Source organism: Cyprinus carpio, chromosome B19 (assembly GCF_018340385.1).
Source record: "Cyprinus carpio isolate SPL01 chromosome B19, ASM1834038v1, whole genome shotgun sequence".
NCBI classification, from domain to species: domain Eukaryota; kingdom Metazoa; phylum Chordata; class Actinopteri; order Cypriniformes; family Cyprinidae; genus Cyprinus; species Cyprinus carpio.
This window is the reverse complement of record NC_056615.1, coordinates 24392287-24413638: the sequence shown is the minus strand read 5'-3', so window position 1 is coordinate 24413638 and position 21352 is coordinate 24392287. Positions and strand designations below refer to the sequence as shown.

At 38.1% G+C, this 21352-nt stretch overlaps 1 protein-coding gene across 1 annotated transcript; it reads left to right on the top strand.

Annotated features, from left to right (window-relative positions):
• Positions 1-6112: 6112 nt before the first annotated feature.
• On the top strand, positions 6113-16652 carry LOC109070749 (carcinoembryonic antigen-related cell adhesion molecule 1-like). The gene is made up of 6 exons (XM_042745610.1): positions 6113-6215; positions 6412-6465; positions 6931-7215; positions 8557-8838; positions 15128-15400; positions 16476-16652. Exons 1-6 carry the CDS (start codon positions 6167-6169, stop codon positions 16526-16528), a joined length of 996 nt encoding a protein of 331 aa, XP_042601544.1. The 5' UTR covers positions 6113-6166; the 3' UTR covers positions 16529-16652.
• Positions 16653-21352: the final 4700 nt, after the last annotated feature.

Below are 21352 nucleotides of genomic sequence, written 5' to 3'. Positions count from 1 at the left end.
TTCTTGGAACTACCTGCGATGGAAGGAATCGGCTGGAACTTTGAAAATGATGGACTGGCCTCCTAAACCCCATCGAGCAAATGTGGGGCGAGCTGGAAAATAAACTGGACTGATCTATTGTACCTTCAAAGAAAAGCAGAGGGCATGGGATAACGTTAGTGTTGAAGTTGTCAGGAAATATACTGACACTATGCCACAGAGATGTGCTGCTGTAACTGCTGCAAAAGGTGGACATACAGTACTAAATATTAAAGTTAAAAGTGGATAAAAACAGCATGTCTCACTTCATCTGATATTTGTTGTGCTCAGAGCAACCATCTGCATGTTTCATGAACACTATGAAATAAAATCATGTTTTGGAGGCAAAAAAAGGTCAGTATTTTCAGATCTGTCAGGTGTTCTAACAATTTGGCCACCACTGTAGATCATTTTCTAGTTCTAAATCTTGAAGAGCTTCTGAGACATAAATATCCATATAACGTGGCCTCATGCAGGCAGCAAAACAGATTTGCAGTTTTATGTTAATATGTTGAATTTTGTGGTAAAATCATACCCTATACATTATATATATAATATTGACAACTCACCAATTTAATATTTACCATCTTATATTCTGCATAACTGGATATTTTTTTAAATGAACAAGTTTTTGGGCTGGATGATATGACAATATATATAACATTGACATAAGTGATCACCCGGATTTTGTATTTACAAAATGCGTTCACAGGCAAATTTGCTTTATGTATTTCCCTGGAGTTGAAGTCAGGCAACTACTGTATAAATGTCAGGATTCTTGGCTACATATCAATATCTGGATCTTTGGTAACTTGTAAGGAACATTATATTGGGTCCAACAACCTAAACTGATTATCCTTTGTTTATTCGCTTCCCTATTAAATCCAGTCATGCAGCAGGCTCTTTAGCCACTTATAGTCCAGCTGAGGGTGTGTTCCAGCGGGAAAGTGACGTCAATGCATACCCTCTATAGCATTATATTTGTATAATATACCTACACTCCTTACTATAATGCTAAATAAATGCAAACTGTAAAATATGTATAAATTATTTATATTATAGTATAAATATTAATAGTATTTTACTACATTTTATATGCTTGCTTTAATACTAATAATATTAATTGTAAAGGCTGATAATTATCAGTGAGAATTAGGGGTGAAAATGTGCTTAATTGAATGTCACACTGTAAAACATCAAACAGTCTGGCGCCCTTTAAGCAAAATATAATTTCTATTTTTTTAGGTGGGTATTTGAGGATTTGGTATATCCGTGGTTGTTGTGTGTGACCATGTCTGCTTTTAAGGCCAATTTAATTAACCCCACACAGTGATAGTAGTAGATGCACTCTAAAAGCTTAATGTGACTAGAGCATCTTTTCCATAAGATGATTGGTGTGTTGTACAGGCGGCAGCAGGACGGGACACGCTGTAGATAATTACTGAGGAATGCAACAGTAGAAGACAAGCAGCTCTCTTACACTAGCAATAAACAAAACGAGACACCCTGCAGCACAGAGACGGTGTGTGTGTGTACTTAGACAATTACATGTCGATGCAATGAACACGCCATGTATGACATGTATGCACAGCATACTAGAGTTTCCGGTATTCTGTCAATCTGTGGGAAAAGTACACTTACAACCAGACTAATTCTGTTTTATTTCCTTCTGTTTCTCAAAATATATGTGTATGTGCCTGTTTCAATGGATAGAGAAGCGCATGACTCTTTTCTCAGGACTGAAAGCATACTCCCAATTATTGATCACTCCTTTACTCTTTAACCCATTAGCTCAGTGAATATGGGAAAGTGTGATTCACAGACTCCCCAGGGCCTGTTGTGTTTCTTCCTTCCGCACATGTAGTTTAAGTGCTGCTCTTCAGTGGAAGCTACTTTGGCTTTTATATGTAGCTTAACTCTTTGTGTTTTTGAACAAACAAAGTTTTTTTTTTTTTCATTAGAATACTACCAAACTTTGTAATGGTTTTGGCCCTTGTTATGTGAACACATGAACACAAACACACACACACAAAATCATGGGCATGATTCAAAAAGATTAAATGGCCCTGAAAAAATAGTCAAAAATGACTGTACTGGAAATGACTGGGAAGTGAATTTCATAGTGCAAACATTTGGTACTGCACCCAAACTAAATTTTACTGAAAGCTGTTTTTTTGTGATATCAACCTCAAATTCGGAACACAATTTGTTTAGATTTATAGCTTTGATTTTCTCAGATTTTTAGTAAAACATGTTTTGGAAAAATATATATTTTCTTATGCAATTTAAAATGAGTATTTTGTGCATTTTTTCATAATACTAAACTTGAACTGTCATAACTGTCTTTTTTTTTTCAGTTTCACTTTTTTTATTTACTTTTTTCGCTTCAGCAATAATTTGCCAAGTGCCTTTAAAAAAAAAAAAACTTCAGTCTGTGCTCCACAGCAATATTTAAAATTCATTTTTTTACAACAGTTTAAGTTTTTCCTTAAAAGTTTAAAATGTCCTTTTTAGGTCTAGCCTTAAAAAGTGGTTAATAGGTATAAATATAATTTATCACCATAAAATCCCCTTAAAGCACAAAATATTAAATAAAATGACCTAAAATATATAGCACATTCATTTAATTGAAAAAAGAAAAAAAAAATCATTTTTGACCATCATGCAACAAAAACAACCAACACACAACAACTATCATGCATCAAATATACGAAGTGGTTCTGAAGGAACCTGCATTTCTTCAGAAAGCATCGTGTGGTATGACTGTGATTCATGGGGAATGTGGAATTATCAAAGTCTTGATCTTGTGGTCAAATGATTTTGAATTGTCATAGTCTGACGGTATATGCATTGCACTGTGAGGGATTCTAAAGAAATAAATACTGTTTGTGAAACAGCACAGTCGTGATCGCATGTACTCGATGGCGACTGCACAATCATGTAAATGGCAGGTATAATCTAGTCATTTGTTTGAATCTAGTCAACGATTCTCAGGATCATTGCGTAATGTTTCCTAGAGCAGCTATGACTCATTCCCTAATGACAGTACACTTGTGTTTGGTCTTTAGCTGGTTTGTGTTGTACGACTCCAAACTGTACTGCAGTTGTGTGATTGTCACAGGAAACTGACACCAGTAATTTTTCAGCTGAAACTGAATCTCACTACAGTCACCTATAACCTATATTGTAAGATGAGTAATATGGTAAATAAAGAAGGTGATGTTGGGGAGCAGGTCATGAACTGATGTTTATGAAATAGATAAAAAAAGAAATAAAATGATCAATGGTGAGTCAAGGCAGAAGAGATAGACTTGTATTTTTAGGATATATGTTGAAATGAGACGTCTAGTGACTGTTTACTCATCCTCAAAGGCTTGCAATGAAGGTTTCATACATGCACAGCACCTTTTCATGCCGAAAAGGTATATGACATTAAAAATGTTAGTAAATAAATAAATAAATAAGTAAATTTCAATTAAAAAATAAAAAAGTGAATTTAAGCATCAATATACTGTATAGTATGCAGCATGTATAAAATTATTTATTTATTTATTGTGATGACACAATAAAGTTACAGAAACTTATTTCCATTGTGGTCCTAGCTTTAAAAGCACATGAAAGATTCACTTAGTAAATCTGACATGATTCCACAATTGTTTAACCTCACGCTGGTTAATAGAAAAATTAGTGTAATTTTATAACTTGCAGCTTTGGTATTTTATAATCTCAATGTGTAACCAGTAGCTTATGTTCATAAATCTGTTGCACAAAAAGGTAACTTCCTCCACCGCTACCCACAAAACCGTTTCTCACAGGCCTCGGTCTGCCATTGCTGCCATGCAAACAGCCTTCATCTATGCAGGCACAATGAGAAGCAGAACACTTAATATAGTACTGAAAGTTTGGTACAGTTTTATATTGTACGTAGGTCACAGTAATCAGAGCCTATATGCCAGTAACAATGTTTTCCGTACAGATGTAGATCTCTGATTGATCAAAAGTGTGACAGGAAAATCCCATGTTGGTAAGTATGGTCAAACATTGAAGTCGAGTTTCAAAAGGCTACGCTGCCCACATGCCAGATGGCTTTCGATTTTTTTGAACACATGTTAGGTAAAAAAAAAAAAAAAATATATATATATATATATATATATATATATATATATATATATATATATATATATATCCTGAATGCACTGTAAGTCGCTTTGGATAAAAATGTCTGCTAAATGCATAAATGTAAATGTAATGTAAATGTTTGGTCATGGGTGAGAGTTTAAATCAATGTTTTATGAGGCACCTATGTTAGCCTCTATTAGAATGAGACATCTTAATTTATTTTCACAGCGAATATGGTCATAGATTGCTCTTGTGTCCTTTATAGTTTGAAGCTTTCCATTAAGGATATAGGTTATGCACTTAGCAATCACTTGTTTCACTGTTGAGGCTGGTTGTTGTCAGATGGGTGAAATGTTTGTTTTTTCTGTAACCATTCATGGTAATTATTTATGAAGCACAAAAGCTAAGCTAGTCTCATTCATAAGCTTTATACTGTAACGGTAACTTGTGCTTTTACAGTATGTATTTATTTTTGTCTGTAGGTAGTATGTACGTATGAATGGGAACCTAAGAAAACCAAAGATAGGAGGCTACAGCACCTCCTGCAGGTTTGAGAAGCCTCTGTTTTTAGTGGTGCTTGATGAGGTAAATACACTTTTATTATTGCTCAATGTTAAGGATTTAACCAAATATTTATTTTTATTTTTCTTCTTCTTTTTCATTTTGGCTGTGTTAATGCAAACAGCATACTTTTTATTAAAATTTTATTGGAATTGTAATATTTTACCCTTATTTCCATTCATAACTCTATTTTACCATAAGTACTTTTTTTTTTTCTCAGAATTTGTGTGCATATTGTAGTTTTGTTTTTTTTACCTGGCACTGCACAAAAAATAATGATGCATCAAAATTACTGTTGTTTCTACAGTAATCATTAACTTGTCAGCGATCACCCAAAATGCATTCTGCTTATTTAATATAAGGAAAATAATTATGATTGTAGTAACATAATCTTAATTATAAAACAATTCTAATTGATTTTTTTTATATAAAAACAACAGTTGCATTATGTAAACAAACTGGCATTTAAAGGGTTAAAATTCTGAAAATGAATTAATTTTGGTAGTTATGATCAGGACTGATGTTTACCATTTTAATGTCACTTAAGTTTAATTAATCCTTTAGTATGAGCAATAGTAATGATGCATGACTGTCATCCCTTTAGATCTGATATTTAGTATATTTTTGAAATATGAGCGTATGAAGTGTCCACACCGTTTTCTTAATTGCATTTTATCTAAACATTTTTTTTCCGTTTGATGTTTTTCAGTTATTTTGTAGCAGTGCTGGCTGACAGTATCTTCATCGGCTATCATATGAGAACACTTTGGTGCCTCCTCGTCTTTCCATTATGAAAACAGACACAGAAACTTTGTCATAATGACGGTAATGGAAGTACTTTATTAACCTTTGATCTGTCCTTCAGATGGAATAGCTCTGATATGAAGACTAACAGCAGTGTGTGTTTATATATTCTGGAGATATCACCTCTTCTCATTCTTGAGCCTGAAATACACTCTTTTATATTTTATCAAAACAACCAGGGTCAAACACAACAGGATGACATCTGCTACATGGGTATAAAAAGGCTAAAATGTAAATGTTACACTAAATACAAAAATAAGTTACACTCACTCAATGCACTATAATTGTTGTGAGAATATAAAATGTCTTTATATATATAAATATATATATATATATATATATATATATATTTATATATATAAAGCTGTCATATGACTTTCAGTTTGGTTTCTCCTAAGGTTTTTCTCGGAGACATTTCTTGGCCCTGCAAATGTTTTCATAATCATTACATTGCTGTGGTCTTGAGTGAGACTGAAAGGCTGACCTTTCTGTCTGTCCTGGAGCTTGTGTATGCCTCCATCTAGTGGTGAAAGTGGATACTGTTTTATTTTACTGAATGGCATCAGAAGAGTGCAGGTTGAAGGGGGCGGGTTTAACTTTCTCAAGTTCTTTCAGAGAAGTCACACTGTTACTGTCTGTCACTCAGGCCCTCACATCTCTCCGTATGGATTTCTGTAACTTAAGGCTGCCTTTACTCATTTTGGCTGCTCTTGGTAAGTTAAAAAACAAAAATGCAAGGACAAATATGTTATTCAGTCCATTTAGACTTAAAATTTTAATTTCTAAAACTAAATCTAATTTTAGGGCTTTTAAGGCTTTGAACAGTAGCCTACACCAGGATATAATGTGTAGGCTAATGTGTGGTTTAATGTTTATCCTGGATTTTGACTAAAATCGTTGCTCTTATAGGATGCTGTTCCGCGAGCTGCCCGCTTCTCAACACCGAAACGAAAGGCGTTATCGGTGAGCCGATGTACAGTATGCTTTATCCATGGTTATCCAAAATAATTTTTATATTTATAATATTAAATTATTTTTAAAGTTGAAAATGTTTAAGTCCTGTAATTCTCTGGAGATATTGAAAAAATAATTGTTGTCAGTAATTTGGTAGTTTGGCACCATTTTATTATTTCTTTAAAAATATCGTTTGAAAGCAGTTATTATTTAATAAATTATTTATTAGTTTTTTTTTTTTTTTTAATGTATGCCAAATCAAAGTCAGTGTGGCATTACAAAGCCATTTTGTTGTCCTGTGAAAAGAAAACCTGTTGTGTACTCACATGTATTCAAGGTGAAAATACTTTCAGTGGATGGTTGCTCCGCCATCCGTACTTTAAATAAAAAGTCATTAAATGAAAAAAAGTATTAGATACGTCTCTAAGAACTTAGCAGGGGTGTTTTAATCTCGATTTCTCCTTACTGAACCAGGTAAAAATGTGACCTTCAAGACAACAATCACCTCAACACAGGATTTTCTAACAGTAACATGGAATTTCAACAAAAATTCAGTAATTGCACCGATAATTACAAGTGTCCTAGTATCAAACACCAATAACATTGATAAGAAATACACCAGCAGAATCATCTACAATAAAACAACATGTGAGCTTCAGCTCGGGCCGCTGGTGAAGGAAGATGAAGGGGAATATAATCTCAATATAGTCACTAACAAAGGAGAGTCACTGTCCGGACAGATTGATCTTGAAGTTCTTGGTAAGTATTGACTACAATGTGCAATCTTCAGGTATACTCTAGTCTATGCAGTAGTTACAGACTAGGCACTGGGTTTGTGAAGCCTAGTGTTTGAAGGTCTGACGATGATGTGATTAAAGGGGTCATATGATACTGCTAAAAATAACATTATATTGTGTTTATGCGGTTTAAGGTAAAAAAAAAAAAAAAAAAACGTTATACACATTGTACACATGTACATTATTGTTTCTCCTCTATGCCCTGCCTTCTGAAACGCGTTGATTTTTACAAGGCTCATCTCTCTGAAAAGCGAGGTGTGCTGTGATTGGCCAGCTATCCAGCGCGTTGTGATTGGCTGAATGTCCCAAGTGTGTGATGGAAATTTTACGTCTCTTAACATATTTTGATGCCTTGCCCGGCCGGAGCGACGAGACAAAAACATATAACCCATTATAAATGTGATATAAACATGATTTCTAGTCGTGTCTTCTTTTGGAAGGCAAAAACAAAGTAGTTTCGCTTTCTCAACGAAACCGTGTCACACACCACTGCCTTGAGTGAGCAGAAGCGGACGGCTTTAGACGGATTCTATGAAGGAGCGTACCTTGGTCTTGCAGCAACCACATGTGATGACCCCGGGCTGGACTCTGCTTCATCCACGGTGAAAGCCGATTCGGCGATCCACAGTGCAAAGTTGATGTATTTCCTCAGTGACCAGCACGGATCAGCTCCAGGCATGACGAAGCAGATATCGTCCTCTTTTGGAAGGCTAAACAAAGTAATTTCGCTTTCACAGTGAAACACACAGCGTCTATACGACATGGCGGGCGGCAACAACAACAATACTACAACAAGAATAAAAGGTACGCCTTCTTTCTTTGCGTGAACATCTGGGCAGCATTATGCAAATCTTCCCACATACTGTCGTAGAGATGTGGGGGCGTGTTAGAACGAGCCATTTCAGGGGGGCGTGGACGAGTGTTAACTTTTATAAAGAATATCTCTTTGGATTTGAGACTTTAGTCTTTGCAACTTCACAGATCTTCTTTATGCACCAAGAGCTTGTAACACTCCAAAGAGAAAGGAAAATTTGAAATCGCATCATATGACCCCTTTAAATCAACCCAAATGGATAATAGTGATGACTCATTTTGTGATATGATTGCAGTATGCGTCATTTTAAAGACATTCATTCAGTGACTGGAAATCAATTGTATAAAGATATTTTAGATCTGTCTTGGAGACTTTTATGATCTAAGATGTATGTTGTCAAATCTCAGGGTTGGTTATCCAGAGGGTGTAAAATGGTGCAAAGATGTTTCTGAATGAACCCAATCATGGTTCTCTTCTTTTTTACTCCAGAACCCATAACTGATGTCAAGATTTCGTCCAATCTACCTGAACCTGTAGAGTTCAACAGCACTGTGGTTCTTTCCTGCTCTGCCAAAGGCTCCTTTACTTACAAGTGGCTGAACGATTCAGTCCTGTTGGTGGTGGATGGCACACATATAAAACTAAATGCAGCTGGCAATGAACTAACTATTGCTGAAGTTCGCCGTACAGATCTGCGAGGACCTATCATCTGCATTGCAGAGAATGCACTGGAGTCAGGGAAGAGCCCTCCCTTCAATCTCACTGTGAGCTGTACGTACCTGATCACACCCACACATGCTTAGTGTGAGACATGAATACATGAACACCGTCTACCTTCAAAGAATTGTTCACCTAAAAATTGTCATTATTCACTCAGCATCATTGTGATGGCTACGGCCACACAGGGTAACATCACCTCAGTTCTAAACATTTGATTATCGTTTTATTATTTCACCTCCTTAGTTTGTTGCACTGATTATTATTTACAGTCATCTAAACTATGATATCTAAATAATGAACACAATACAGTTTTTTTATTTGGTTTATTTTGCTTTACCTTTTATATTGATTTACAGGGAGTGCACTAATCACATGTTTCTTTGTGTTGAGTTACCTGTTGGGGGGCGGTCCCTTCCTGGTTGGGCGAAAGGAGTGGCTAAGGGCTGAGGAGACCTATATCCGGGAAGCCAGCTCATTAGGCCGTACCATGTTTCACGATGTGCCAGGGGGGGATTTTGTCCTTAGTTAGCTCTTGAGTTCCTAAGTGTTAGTTTGTTTACCCCTTCTATGTTAATTGGTTTTGTCAAGCTGTTATATAAGCTTCCTTCTGTGTCTTTGTGGGAGGTCAGTTTTTGTTCAGTTAACCTTGTGTTATGAGTTGATGTATTTGAGCATATATTTAGTTATTTTTTGTTGACCTCTTTTTAAGGCCTAGTTATTAATTTTGGTCCTTATGCAACTTCTAAATAGTTTGGGTAATAAAACCCCACTTTTTTGAAAAATCACTTCCTGTGTCCTCTTGCCTCACTGTGTTGGTCCCTGACAATTGGTGGCAGCGGTGGGATCATCCAGTGACGGACACAGGATTTTTTTTTTTTTTTTTTTTTGTGGCGTTATTTCCCAATAAGAAGAAATTAATCGTGGTGGAAAAGGCAGACAACAAGGAGGAGCTGAAAGCCAAACTGTATTGGACAAGCAACCTGTTAGTGAAGAAGGAGAAAATGGAGCTTTTGGAGTGGAAAACACTGAAGATGAAGGAAAGGAGCCAACCCTGTCTGACCTGGCAGCCATTCTCCGAGCACACATGGGACAGCAGGAGGCCCGAGATGAGAAGCAGAAGGAAGCAACTACAGAACAGCTGTTTAAAACACTTCAACATCAATTTCAGATTCTGCAGTTGGAAGTACAAGCCCGAACATCTCCACTGTCAGAGGCTCCACCAACAGATTCTGATCAAGATCTGGAGGCCTTTCCACTCAACAGACCTCATTCTCAAACCCGAATGGATCCCACTGTTGTGATTGATTCAACTAAAACAGCAGCAGGTCAGGTCCATCCACACCATGTGCCCAGACTAGAGAAATTTACTGATGATGACGATATTGAACACTTTCTTATTGCATTTGAGCGTATTGCCTTAGCCTGCAGATGGCAGAAGCCAGACTGGGTTTTTCATTTAATGCCATTGCTAACTGGTAAAGCTAGAAGTGCTTATGTGCATATGGACATTGATGACTCTCTTGATTATGATAGGGTTAAAGGTGCAATTCTCTCCAAGTATGACATTAACCCTGAGACCTACAGGCAAAGATTCCGTTCCCTAGAGGTGAGCCCTGACGAGAGCCTAAAGGAATTGTATGCCAGAATCAAGGAGCTGTATGGAAAGTGGATCCAGCCAAAAGGTAAAACAACACAAGAAATTGGTGAAATGATCATGCTGGAGCAATACTTGAGAATGGTGTCCCCTGAGCTGCAGATTTGGATCAGAGAGCACGACCCAGGTTCTGCCATGGAGGCCGCTAAACTAGCAGATGTGTTTGTGGCGGCGCGGAGAAAAGGACAGCCATGGAGTTACAACTCATGGAAGACCCCAAGAGACAGCCGTAAACCCCCTCAGCAGTATCAACCCATCCAGCAGTACCAACTAAAGCCAGAGGCCAGCGGGGGTAAGGTTCCCACTGGGGAGAACCAGTTGTTTAGCAGACCATCACAACCCTCAGGTAGAAAACCAATTTGCTATCTCTGTGGAATAGAAGGCCATACAAAGCCCATGTGCCCTAAAAATACAGCAAAGTTGACTCAGATGTGTGTTGTACCACGCCCTCATGTGGATGCTGTTTCCAAGAATGACCAGTCTGTAAAGATGGCTGATTTTGAAGTTAATGGAACTGCTCTTAAAGCTTTAATTGATACCGGGAGTGATCAGACACTTGTGCACAGGAAGTTTGTACCAACCAATATTATCAGCACCAGAGACACCATCCCTATATGTTGTGTGCATGGTGATGAAAAGAGTTACTCAACTCACATGTATATCAAAGTTGACCATCAAACAAATCTCTTGAACATTGTGGTAGCTGATAAATTGCCTTATCCTGTTGTTCTAGGACGAGACCTCCCAGTACTTTTTGATTTGTTCGAATCAGACAAAATCAGAAAATGCTATGCTGCTGTCACCAGGGGCCAGGCTAAGAAGTCTGACGAACACCTGGAGATCCTCAGTACCTTGCCATTCTACAGTGACGAGATAACACCCAGGAAGTCACGTAAAACTCGTAGGCAGAGAAGACCGGAGAAATTCCTTCACACAGTTGTGAAGTCACAAACTAACATCCAGCCAGAGTTGCCTTTAGGATTTCAAATGCCAGCCAGTATCATAAATATGCAGAAATCTGATCCATCTTTAGCATCTCTTTTTCAGAAAATCAAGGAGCCTGGAGATGAGCTGGATGTAAGCAAAGAGGAGTACATTTTGCAAAATGGCATTCTCTACCGTCAACAGGAATCCGTATTGCAGCTAGTGGTTCCCCAGGCAGCCAGAGAGGCTATACTGGTGTTGGGGCATTCTGTTCCCTGGGCTGGCCACCTAGGTAAGCACAAAACCACAGCCCGCATTAAACACCATTTTCACTGGCCTGGACTGTGTAGAGATGTTGCTGAATTCTGCAAAAGTTGTCCTCAGTGTCAAATGACATCTGCTAGTCTTCCCTCCAGAGCTCCACTCCTGCCACTCCCCATCATTGCCACTCCATTTGAACGCCTTGGGATGGACATTGTTGGTCCTGTTGAGAAGAGTAAAGCTGGGAACCGATACATGCTGGTTATAACAGACTATGCAACCAAGTACCCCGAGGTGTTCCCATTGAAGTCCATAAAAGCTAAAGCTGTGGCTTTTTGTCTAGTACAGTTTTTTTCAAGAGTGGGGTTCCCTCGTGAAATACTGACTGATCAAGGAACTAACTTTATGTCAACTTTGTTGAAGCAGGTCTATCAATTACTTGGCATCAGGAGCCTGAGAACCACACCTTACCACCCCCAAACGGATGGGCTGACAGAACGTTTCAACAAGACACTGAAGCAGATGCTGCGAAAGTTTGTGAACAGCAGTGGTACAGACTGGGATCTCTGGCTGCCATATTTTTTATTTGCATACAGGGAAGTACCCCAAGCCTCCACTGGGTTTTCTCCCTTTGAACTTCTGTATGGGCATGATGTCAGAGGCCCTCTTTCTCTGCTGAGAGAGAGTTGGGAGGGAGACCAGGGGAGAGGGGATTCTGTTAATGTGGTATCCTATGTTGTGCAGATGAGAGACCGATTGGAGAAAATGAGCGAGCTTGCCCAGTCACACATGGCAGAGGTCCAGAAACAACAGAAGTCATGGTATGATCGGTCAGCCCGCCAGAGATCCTTCAGCCCTGGACAGAAGGTGCTAGTGCTTCTCCCTAGTGATGACAATAAGCTTTTGGCAAAGTGGCAAGGACCATTTGAGGTCCAGAAGAAACTTGGGCCTACCACCTATCGGATATTGACCACAGGTCAGTCACGTTCCAATAAAGTACTGCATGTGAACCTCCTGAAGGAATGGGTGCAACGACCTGAAAAGAAAACCGAGGTGATGCTCGTCAGAAGCATTCTGGAAGAGGAGGAAGTGGATGAGCAATACTTACCTTCTGAAGGTGTTCCAGTGGACTTTGATCTCAGTCATCTCTCTGAAGACAGACAGCAGCAGGTGAGAGCCATCTGTAATCTTGAAGTGTTCCAGCAGAACCCTGGGAGGACTGACCTTGTTGAACATGATATTGTCCTTAAAGAAGGTGCTGCTGTGAGACGACTCAGTTACAGGATCCCGGAGCGCCTGTTGACCGCACTGAAGGAGGAAGTGTATCTCATGCTGTCCCAGGGTATCATAGAGGCTTCAAAGAGTGAATGGTGCAACCCGGTAGTCCTTGTACCGAAAAAGGATGGTAGCATAAGATTCTGTATTGATTCCAGGTACCTGAATTCAGTTTCTCAGTTTGACTCCTATCCAACACCAAGGATTGACCACCTGCTTGAACGGCTGGGAAAAGCAAAATTCCTGACCACATTAGATCTTAGCAAAGGGTACTGGCAAGTACCACTGACCGAGCGATCCAGGGAGTTGACTGCTTTTCGGACTCCATGGGGCCTATTCCACTTTACGGTGCTCCCATTTGGCCTTCATGGAGCGCCAGCAAATTTCCAGAGGCTTATGGACCAGGTACTTTGTGATTCCTCTGCATTTGCGGCAGCCTATCTTGATGATATAGTTCTGTTTAGTGACAGCTGGGAGCAACATCTGGAACATTTGTGCACTGTCTTGGGCTGTCTTCACGCTGCTGGGCTGACCGTAAATCCCGCAAAGTGTGCCTTTGCTGCATCTGAGACTGAGTACCTGGGCCATATTATTGGGAATGGGATGATACGGCCACAGGTTAGTAAGATCCAAGCCATTGAGTCATGTCCTTTACCCCAAACAAGGAAGCAACTCAGATCCTTTTTGGGCATGGCAGGCTTCTATCGTCGTTTCATTCCGCAGTTTTCCACCAGGGCAGCTCTGCTCTCAGACTTGACCGGGTCCCGGAGTCCCAATCAGATCCAGTAGACAGAGGAGGCCATGGCAGCTTTCCATGATATCCGGCAATCAATGAGTAAGCAACCAGTTTTGTATGGTCCAAATTTTAACGACCATTTCTTTGTGCAGACTGATGCTTCCGACAGGGGTCTGGGCGCTGTACTCCTTCAGGGGCCCCCTGAGAACCGCCATCCTATTGCTTACATCAGCAGAAAGCTGTTCCCCAGGGAGGTCCGTTATTCGACCGTGGAAAAAGAGGGACTGGCTATCAAGTGGACCCTGTACTCCTTCCGCTACTACCTCCTGGGTAGAGAATTCACACTGGAGACCGACCATAAAGCACTGCAGTGGATGGAGAGGATGAAAGACACCAATGGAAGAATCACCCGGTGGTACCTGGCCCTGCAACCATTCCGTTTCAGCATCCAACACATCCCAGGCAAAGAGAACCAGACAGCTGACTACCTGTCTCGCTGTACCAGCGAGAGTCCTGAAGGGGGGGAGTGTGTGATGGCTACGGCCACACAGGGTAACATCACCTAAGTTCTAAACATTTGATTATAGTTTTATTATTTCACCTCCTTAGTTTGTTGCACTGATTATTATTTACAGTCATCTAAACTATGATATCTAAATAAGGAACACAATACAGTTTTTTTATTTGGTTTATTTTGCTTTACCTTTTATATTGATTTACAGGGAGTGCACTAATCACATGTTTCTTTGTGTTGAGTTACCTGTTGGGGGCGGTCCCTTCCTGGTTGGGCGAAAGGAGTGGCTAAGGGCTGAGGAGACCTATATCCGGGAAGCCAGCTCATTAGGCCGTACCATGTTTCACGATGTGCCAGGGGGGATTTTGTCCTTAGTTAGCTCTTGAGTTCCTAAGTGTTAGTTTGTTTACCCCTTCTATGTTAATTGGTTTTTGTCAAGCTGTTATATAAGCTTCCTTCTGTGTCTTTGTGGGAGGTCAGTTTTTGTTCAGTTAACCTTGTGTTATGAGTTGATGTATTTGAGCATATATTTAGTTATTTTTTGTTGACCTCTTTTTAAGGCCTAGTTATTAATTTTGGTCCTTATGCAACTTCTTAATAGTTTGGGTAATAAAACCCCACTTTTTTGAAAAATCACTTCCTGTGTCCTCTTGCCTCACTGTGTTGGTCCCTGACAATCATATTGTTTCAAATCCACATGATGAAATGTTTTATGTTTATGCAGTACTTTGCTTGCAGTGACAGTTCATATTGACCATGTTTTTCACGGTGCATGAAGTTATAGGGAAGAATTTCAGTTCAAAAAGTGACTTATAAATTCTGTTCCTCAGTTATTGTATGAAATAAGAAATTCAATTTTTTTCATGTTGTAAATAAAATTAATCAAAAATCCATAAAACATAGCTGCCTTGCAAGCACTTTATTAACCTTTGCTTGTGCCTCTTTTTCATCGTCTCTTTCTCCCATGTCTGTCTAGATGGCCCAGAGAAAGTCATCATGACACAAACTCCAACAGATTCATTCCTCAAGAAAGGTTCTAACTTAACCCTCGCATGCTCAGCCCAGTCTGACCCTCCTGCTCAGCTTCAGTGGATGTTTAATGGGGGGGAGGCGATGCCTCAGAAGACCACGGCCAACATTACCCTCACCAGTATAGAGGAAAAACACAGTGGAAACTATAGCTGTGTGCCCTACAATGCAAAGACCAACCGCTACGTTTCCTCGCAGGTTGCTGTGGTGTCTGTTATGGGTAAGTCAGAAAGTGATGGCAGATGCTTTGAATACAAACGGAAATTTCATCAGTCGTGCATTGTTACTGTAGTACTACTATTACAGCAGTCTGAGTAAATGCAAATACATACCTATACATACATACATACACTATTATAGAAAGGTTCCAATAAGAACCAATAGTTCCAATAATCACCAATAAGAATATTTTTATTCTCAAATTCTCAATTCATATTGATAATGATATTTGGTTTGTTTCTCCCAAAGTGTTTTTAGGAAATCACTAATCAGACAAACTATAATGATCTTGCATATTTTGGATTTGAGTGAATGTTGCAAAATAGCAAGCTACAATTTGTAAAAGCATATTACAGTGCTGGTAGTGAGGGATTACATGTAATCTGATTCCAGAAATAAAGTACTTGTAATAAGATTATATTACATTTAAAATACTTTAATATATAAAAAATAATTTTAAAATTTAAAAATAATTTAAAATATTTTTTAGTACATATTTACATATTTATATATTATATATTTATGCATTTAGCAGACGCTTTTATCCAAAGCGACTTACAGTGTATTCAGGCTAACATTTTTTTTTTTTTACCTAACATATTGTTCACACAATAGCAATATTTTTTTCATAATTTATTGATTCAGCCTAATTCTTTTTTATCGTCTTTGAAGTTTTATTTCTTACAAATTGAACTTGCATTTTCATCATTTGAAAAGCTTGAAAGCCTTAGTCCCCATTAAGAAATCAAGACAGAATTTTAATTTGTGGGTGAACTATATCTTTAATATCACTGAGCAGTTGCTGTTTGTTTCTCTATTTGTTATTATTCAAGAGCTTTTAAAAGATAAATCTGTTCTTCCACTTTACTCTGAGGTCTGTCTCACTTCGTTTTACTGGGTAGAAGTTTCAGTGTTCTGCTTTCTTTGAGGGCAGATTGTTTTTATACAGCTTCTGAACCTGTGGTCTCAGGCTCTGTGGCTTTTGTAAAACAAACAAAAAAACAAAAAATTTGTGAAAACAGCATGCTAAAGAAAGCAAAGTACAAACTGTCTGATGTCACATACATTTTGTGCAGGTACTTGGCCAAAGTTTCAGACGCAGAATTTTACCAACTTTTGCTTGGGGTGATCTGTCAGTGTGAAGCAGGCATGTTCAGAAGTCCCTGAGGTCCAAATCCAAGTCAAGTCTCAAGTCTTCATTCTATTTTTAGCAACAGTTCTTTCTTTGCTAATTATTGTAGTTAACACTGTATGAGGATAAATTAATTTTGAAATATTAAAATGGATTTCTTCTACAGAATGTCCTGTTTGTTTATTCAGATATACTAAAAGCACAGTCATTAATACATTGAAAATTCAGGAAATATGTTTTGTTTATTTAGTTATTTTGCCTGAATTCCATTTTCAGTGCAAAATTCCAAAGTACTAAATTAAAGGGTTCGTATGATGTTGTTAAAGAGAAAATTATTTTGTGTATTTGGTGTAATGAATTGTTTATGCGGTTTAAGGTTAAAAAAAAAACACATTATTTTTCACATACTGTACATTATTGTTTCTGCTCTATGCCCCGTCTTTCTGAGATGCATCGTTTTTTTACAAAGCTCATCGTTCTGAAAAGCGAGGTATGCTCTGATCGGCCAGCTATCCAGTGCAGTGTGATTGGCCAAATGCCTCAAGCATGTGACAGAAATGTTTACATTTACATTACATTTACATTTAGTCTTTTAGCAGACGCTTTTATCCAAAGCGAATTACAAATGAGGACAATAGAAGCAATCAAAATCAGCAAAAGAGCAATGATATACAAGTGCTATAACAAGTCTCAGTTAGCTTAACATGTACACATAGCAAGGGTTTTTAAAATAATATAATAAATTAAAAGAAAACAGATAGAATACAAAAAGATTAGAAAGCTAGTGTTAGTTTTTTTTAATAAATTTTTTTAAGAAAACAAGCAGCAAATGCGTAGACTGCAAGTCTAAAAGGGACAAGTTTTTTTAAGAATATAATTAAAATAGAGAGTGCTAAAGTTAGAGGGTCAAATAAAGATGGAAGAGATGTGTTTTAAGCCGATTCTTGAAGATGGCTAAGGACTCAGCTGCTCGGATTGAGTTGGGCAGGTCTTTCCAACAGGAGGGAACATTTAATTTAAAAGTCCGTAAAAGTGACTTTGTGCTTCTTTGGGATGGCACAATCAAGTGACATTCACTTGCAGAACACAAGCTTCTAGAGAGCACATAAGTCTGAAGTAATGAATTTAGGTAAAGGGGTGCAGAGCCTATGGTAGTTTTGTAGGCAAACATCAATGCCTTGAATTTTATGATAAATGTTATGCCCCTTAACACTGTGATGCATGTCCTAGTCAGAATACCGGTGTGACAAGACAATAACAATAAAACCAATTACAAACGAGCCATTTGTTGCATCCAATGGGGACGTAATTAATGATTATAATGACATATACTGTCTTTTTATGCATTGTGTTGCATTGCATCGCACCGCGCAAACATAAAACCATGCCTGCATCTGTGATCGGAGAAACGACAAAAAACAAGCTCTACTATACACTGCTCAAAACTCATGTTTGAATCATCAGTAGCAAATCCTTTACATGTATAAACGTACTTACAGACTGTGAGTCAGAACAGCCGGCATTGTCTTCTCTCCCAGGATCAGGAAACAGTGCTCCATAAAATGTGCTGCACACATCTGAATATTTGGGTTGAACTGTTCTGAAACAGTGTTGTACATACAACTTCACCACTGATTTCTTTCTTTGCGTGAACATTTGGGCGGTGTTATGCAAATCTTCCCACATCGTGACGTAGACATGTGGGGGCATGTTTAAATGAGGTGTTTTACAGGGGCGTGGACGAGTCTTAACTTTTATAAAGAATATCTCTTTGGGTTTGAGACAACTTTAGGGATCTTATCTATTCACAAACAGCTTGTAACACTCCAAAGAGAAAGGAAAACTTGAAATCTGTTGGTATTCTTTATTTTAAAATGTAAAATATGGTGTAAAATAGTAAAGTAAATAATCAAAGCAAAGGGAGGGGGAGGTGGTAGTGTGTGACCTTACTTCCTTCTTTTGTGTTCTTGACTGATCACATGCCTGAAATGCTGACTTGTGGTTGTACAGTTAAAAGTGCAAACACAAATATGTAATACATGTGTGTCTGTCTTTTTGTTTGTGTGAATATCATTTTACTCATTTTTTTAAAAATATTTATCTGCAACTTGTTTTAATTATTATGTGCACATCGAAACATTCTACTTTTCACATCAGTGAGTGAGTGTAAAGTTCCTTTTACAAATATTAATTGTACTAGTTGTCAAATTCAAATCTACAAGTTTCTAAATTGTTTCTCTTTTACCTTCATACATGCAGCTTTGTTTAGTGGCACATTTGTTTTTCAGCAGCAGTAGCAATAAAACTTGTGCCACTGAAAACTGTAGAACATGACGTGGTATTTTCTGTTACCTCCAGTAGTGACCAACACAAGCCAGTGTAGCTCTGTTGTCCCTCTTCAGTTCTAACTGGAGCTGTTCCACCATAAAGCAGACTTCAGAAATCAGGGTAGACTCAATTGTTTGTAGTTCCTTGGTAATCATTGTTCCCATGGCTTTGCTTAATTGATCTGAATATGACTCTCCCTGGTGTTCAGTTGTAGTTAACGTTGAGGATTTGTTGTTCTTGTCTGGATCACGTTCCCAGGTGGGGGCATTTGAGGTTTTTGGTTTGAATATGTTGGTATATGTGACATCTGTTTTTAAGGCCAAATAATGCAAGTAATCAGTGGTGTGTGTGTATATAGCTGATAAGCAAAATGTAAAAGTAACTTCCTCCACAGGCAGCCTCACTACCCACAATTCTGCCTCGGTCTGCCATTGCTGCCATGCGAACAGCCTTCATCTCTGCAGGCACAGTGTGGTTTATTGGTGAGAAGCAGAACACTTACTGTAATATAGTACTGAAAGTTTGGTACAGTTTTATATTGTAGGTCACAGTAATTCGAGCCCGTATGCCAGTAACAATGTTTTCCGTACAGATGTAGATCTCTGAGTGATCGAAAGTGCGACAAATCAGCGACAGGAAAATCCTATTGGTAAATATCGGCTTAAAAGTATGGTATGAAACCACTTAGCAATGCCCTAGCAACATTTCAGAGCACCCCAGCAACCACTAAGAACACTAAAGACCCGTTCATACCAAGAATGGCAACTATTAGCATCCGCACTAATGCATGATAACGTTCTGTTTATTACAAGCATGTGCTGCACTTGTTATCTGCCACTTTAAATATGCGAGCTCGTTTATTTAATTGTATTTTTTTTTATTGGTGTTAATGTAAATAGCATACATTTTACACTAAGTAAAGGTAGAGCATTGCGTTAGCAGTGCAAAAGGTTGGGGGTTCGATTCCCAGGGAACACATGTTAGGTAAAAAAAAAATGTTAGCCTGAATCCACTGTAAGTCGCTTTGGATAAAAGCGTCTGCTAAATGCATAAATATATAAATATACCTAAAGGACCAAAATGTCCCATTGAAAACCATTAAAACAGCGAAAATTAATCACAGTGTCAGCTATGCATAAAATCACGCATTCTTTGTTAAGGCTTTCATTCTGTTGGCAATTTTTATCCCCACCTGATAGCACAGTTTTCTTAATTTTTCTTACTCACTTTTTTCCATATTTTCTGCGGATAAAAAGCCAACTGAATCAAAATTAATATTATAATTGTGTGGGTGTGTTGGTATGGATATCAGAATATGTTTTGTATGATGTGAGTACTGAGAAGTTGTGTGTGTGTTTGTGAATGATATGTTTTTTTTTTTTTTTTTTTTTTTTTTTTTTTGTAAATACTACTCTTCTGTACAAACGATTATTAAAACTTTAAGTTATTGTTGTATGGGCCTTAACTTTTTAATAGCTAATGATCTGCAGCATAAGATAAGTCTATCTCTGAATAATTAGTCTACATAATGTATATTTCAACCTGTTTCTCATATAAAGCTGCCATATGACTTTTAGTTTGGTTGTGTTTTCTCTTAAGTTTTTGTTACAGACATTTTTTGGCCCTGCAAATTGCTTCGTAACATTGCTGTGGTCCCTTCCTAGAATGAAAGGCTCAGCTTTCTGGCTGTTCTGGAGTATGTGTATGCCTCCATCTAGTGGTCAAAGTGTATGAAAAAAACTTTTTTGCGTGTAATTTTCTTCCTACTGGGAAAAGGAACAGAAAGAGTAGGCTAGGTGGAAGGAAAACACATGTTTTGAAGAAAATGTTCTTTATATTAAGAACAGGTCCAGATAGAAACTCGCCCGCGAAGGAGTCAATACGAGCAAATAGCCTGTGTGTGCTAAAATCGTCTCAAAAATACTAACACTCATCAAATATAATTTTTAATTTTATATTTTGTGCTGCAAGTATTTGTATTTGTTTATTGTTGCAATATTAAACGAAAGCACATTGACTTTAAGTGCACCCAAAACTTTAACAAAGTTATCATTTACTCTCGCTTATGCCATTCCAAACCTGTTAGACTTTCTTCTGTGAAACACAAAAGAAGATATTTTGAAGAATACTGGGAAACCAAGCAATTTCGGGTCCTTACTATTGTCCGTACTGAAGTTAATGGGCCCCGAATGGTAACCGTCTGGTCACCAAAATGTGTTTCACAGAAGAAAGAAATGCAAATATGACACGAGGAACGACATAACAGTAAGAAATGTTGACAGAATTTTCATTTTAGGATGGACTATCCCTTTAAGGGGGCTTCGCCCTTCATCTTCCCCCACATATTTACAGAACTTTGAGAATCTTAAAACACACACACACACACACACACACACACACACACACACACACACACACACACACACACACACACACACACACACACACACACACACACACACACACACACGCACACAAGCAACAAGTGGCTAA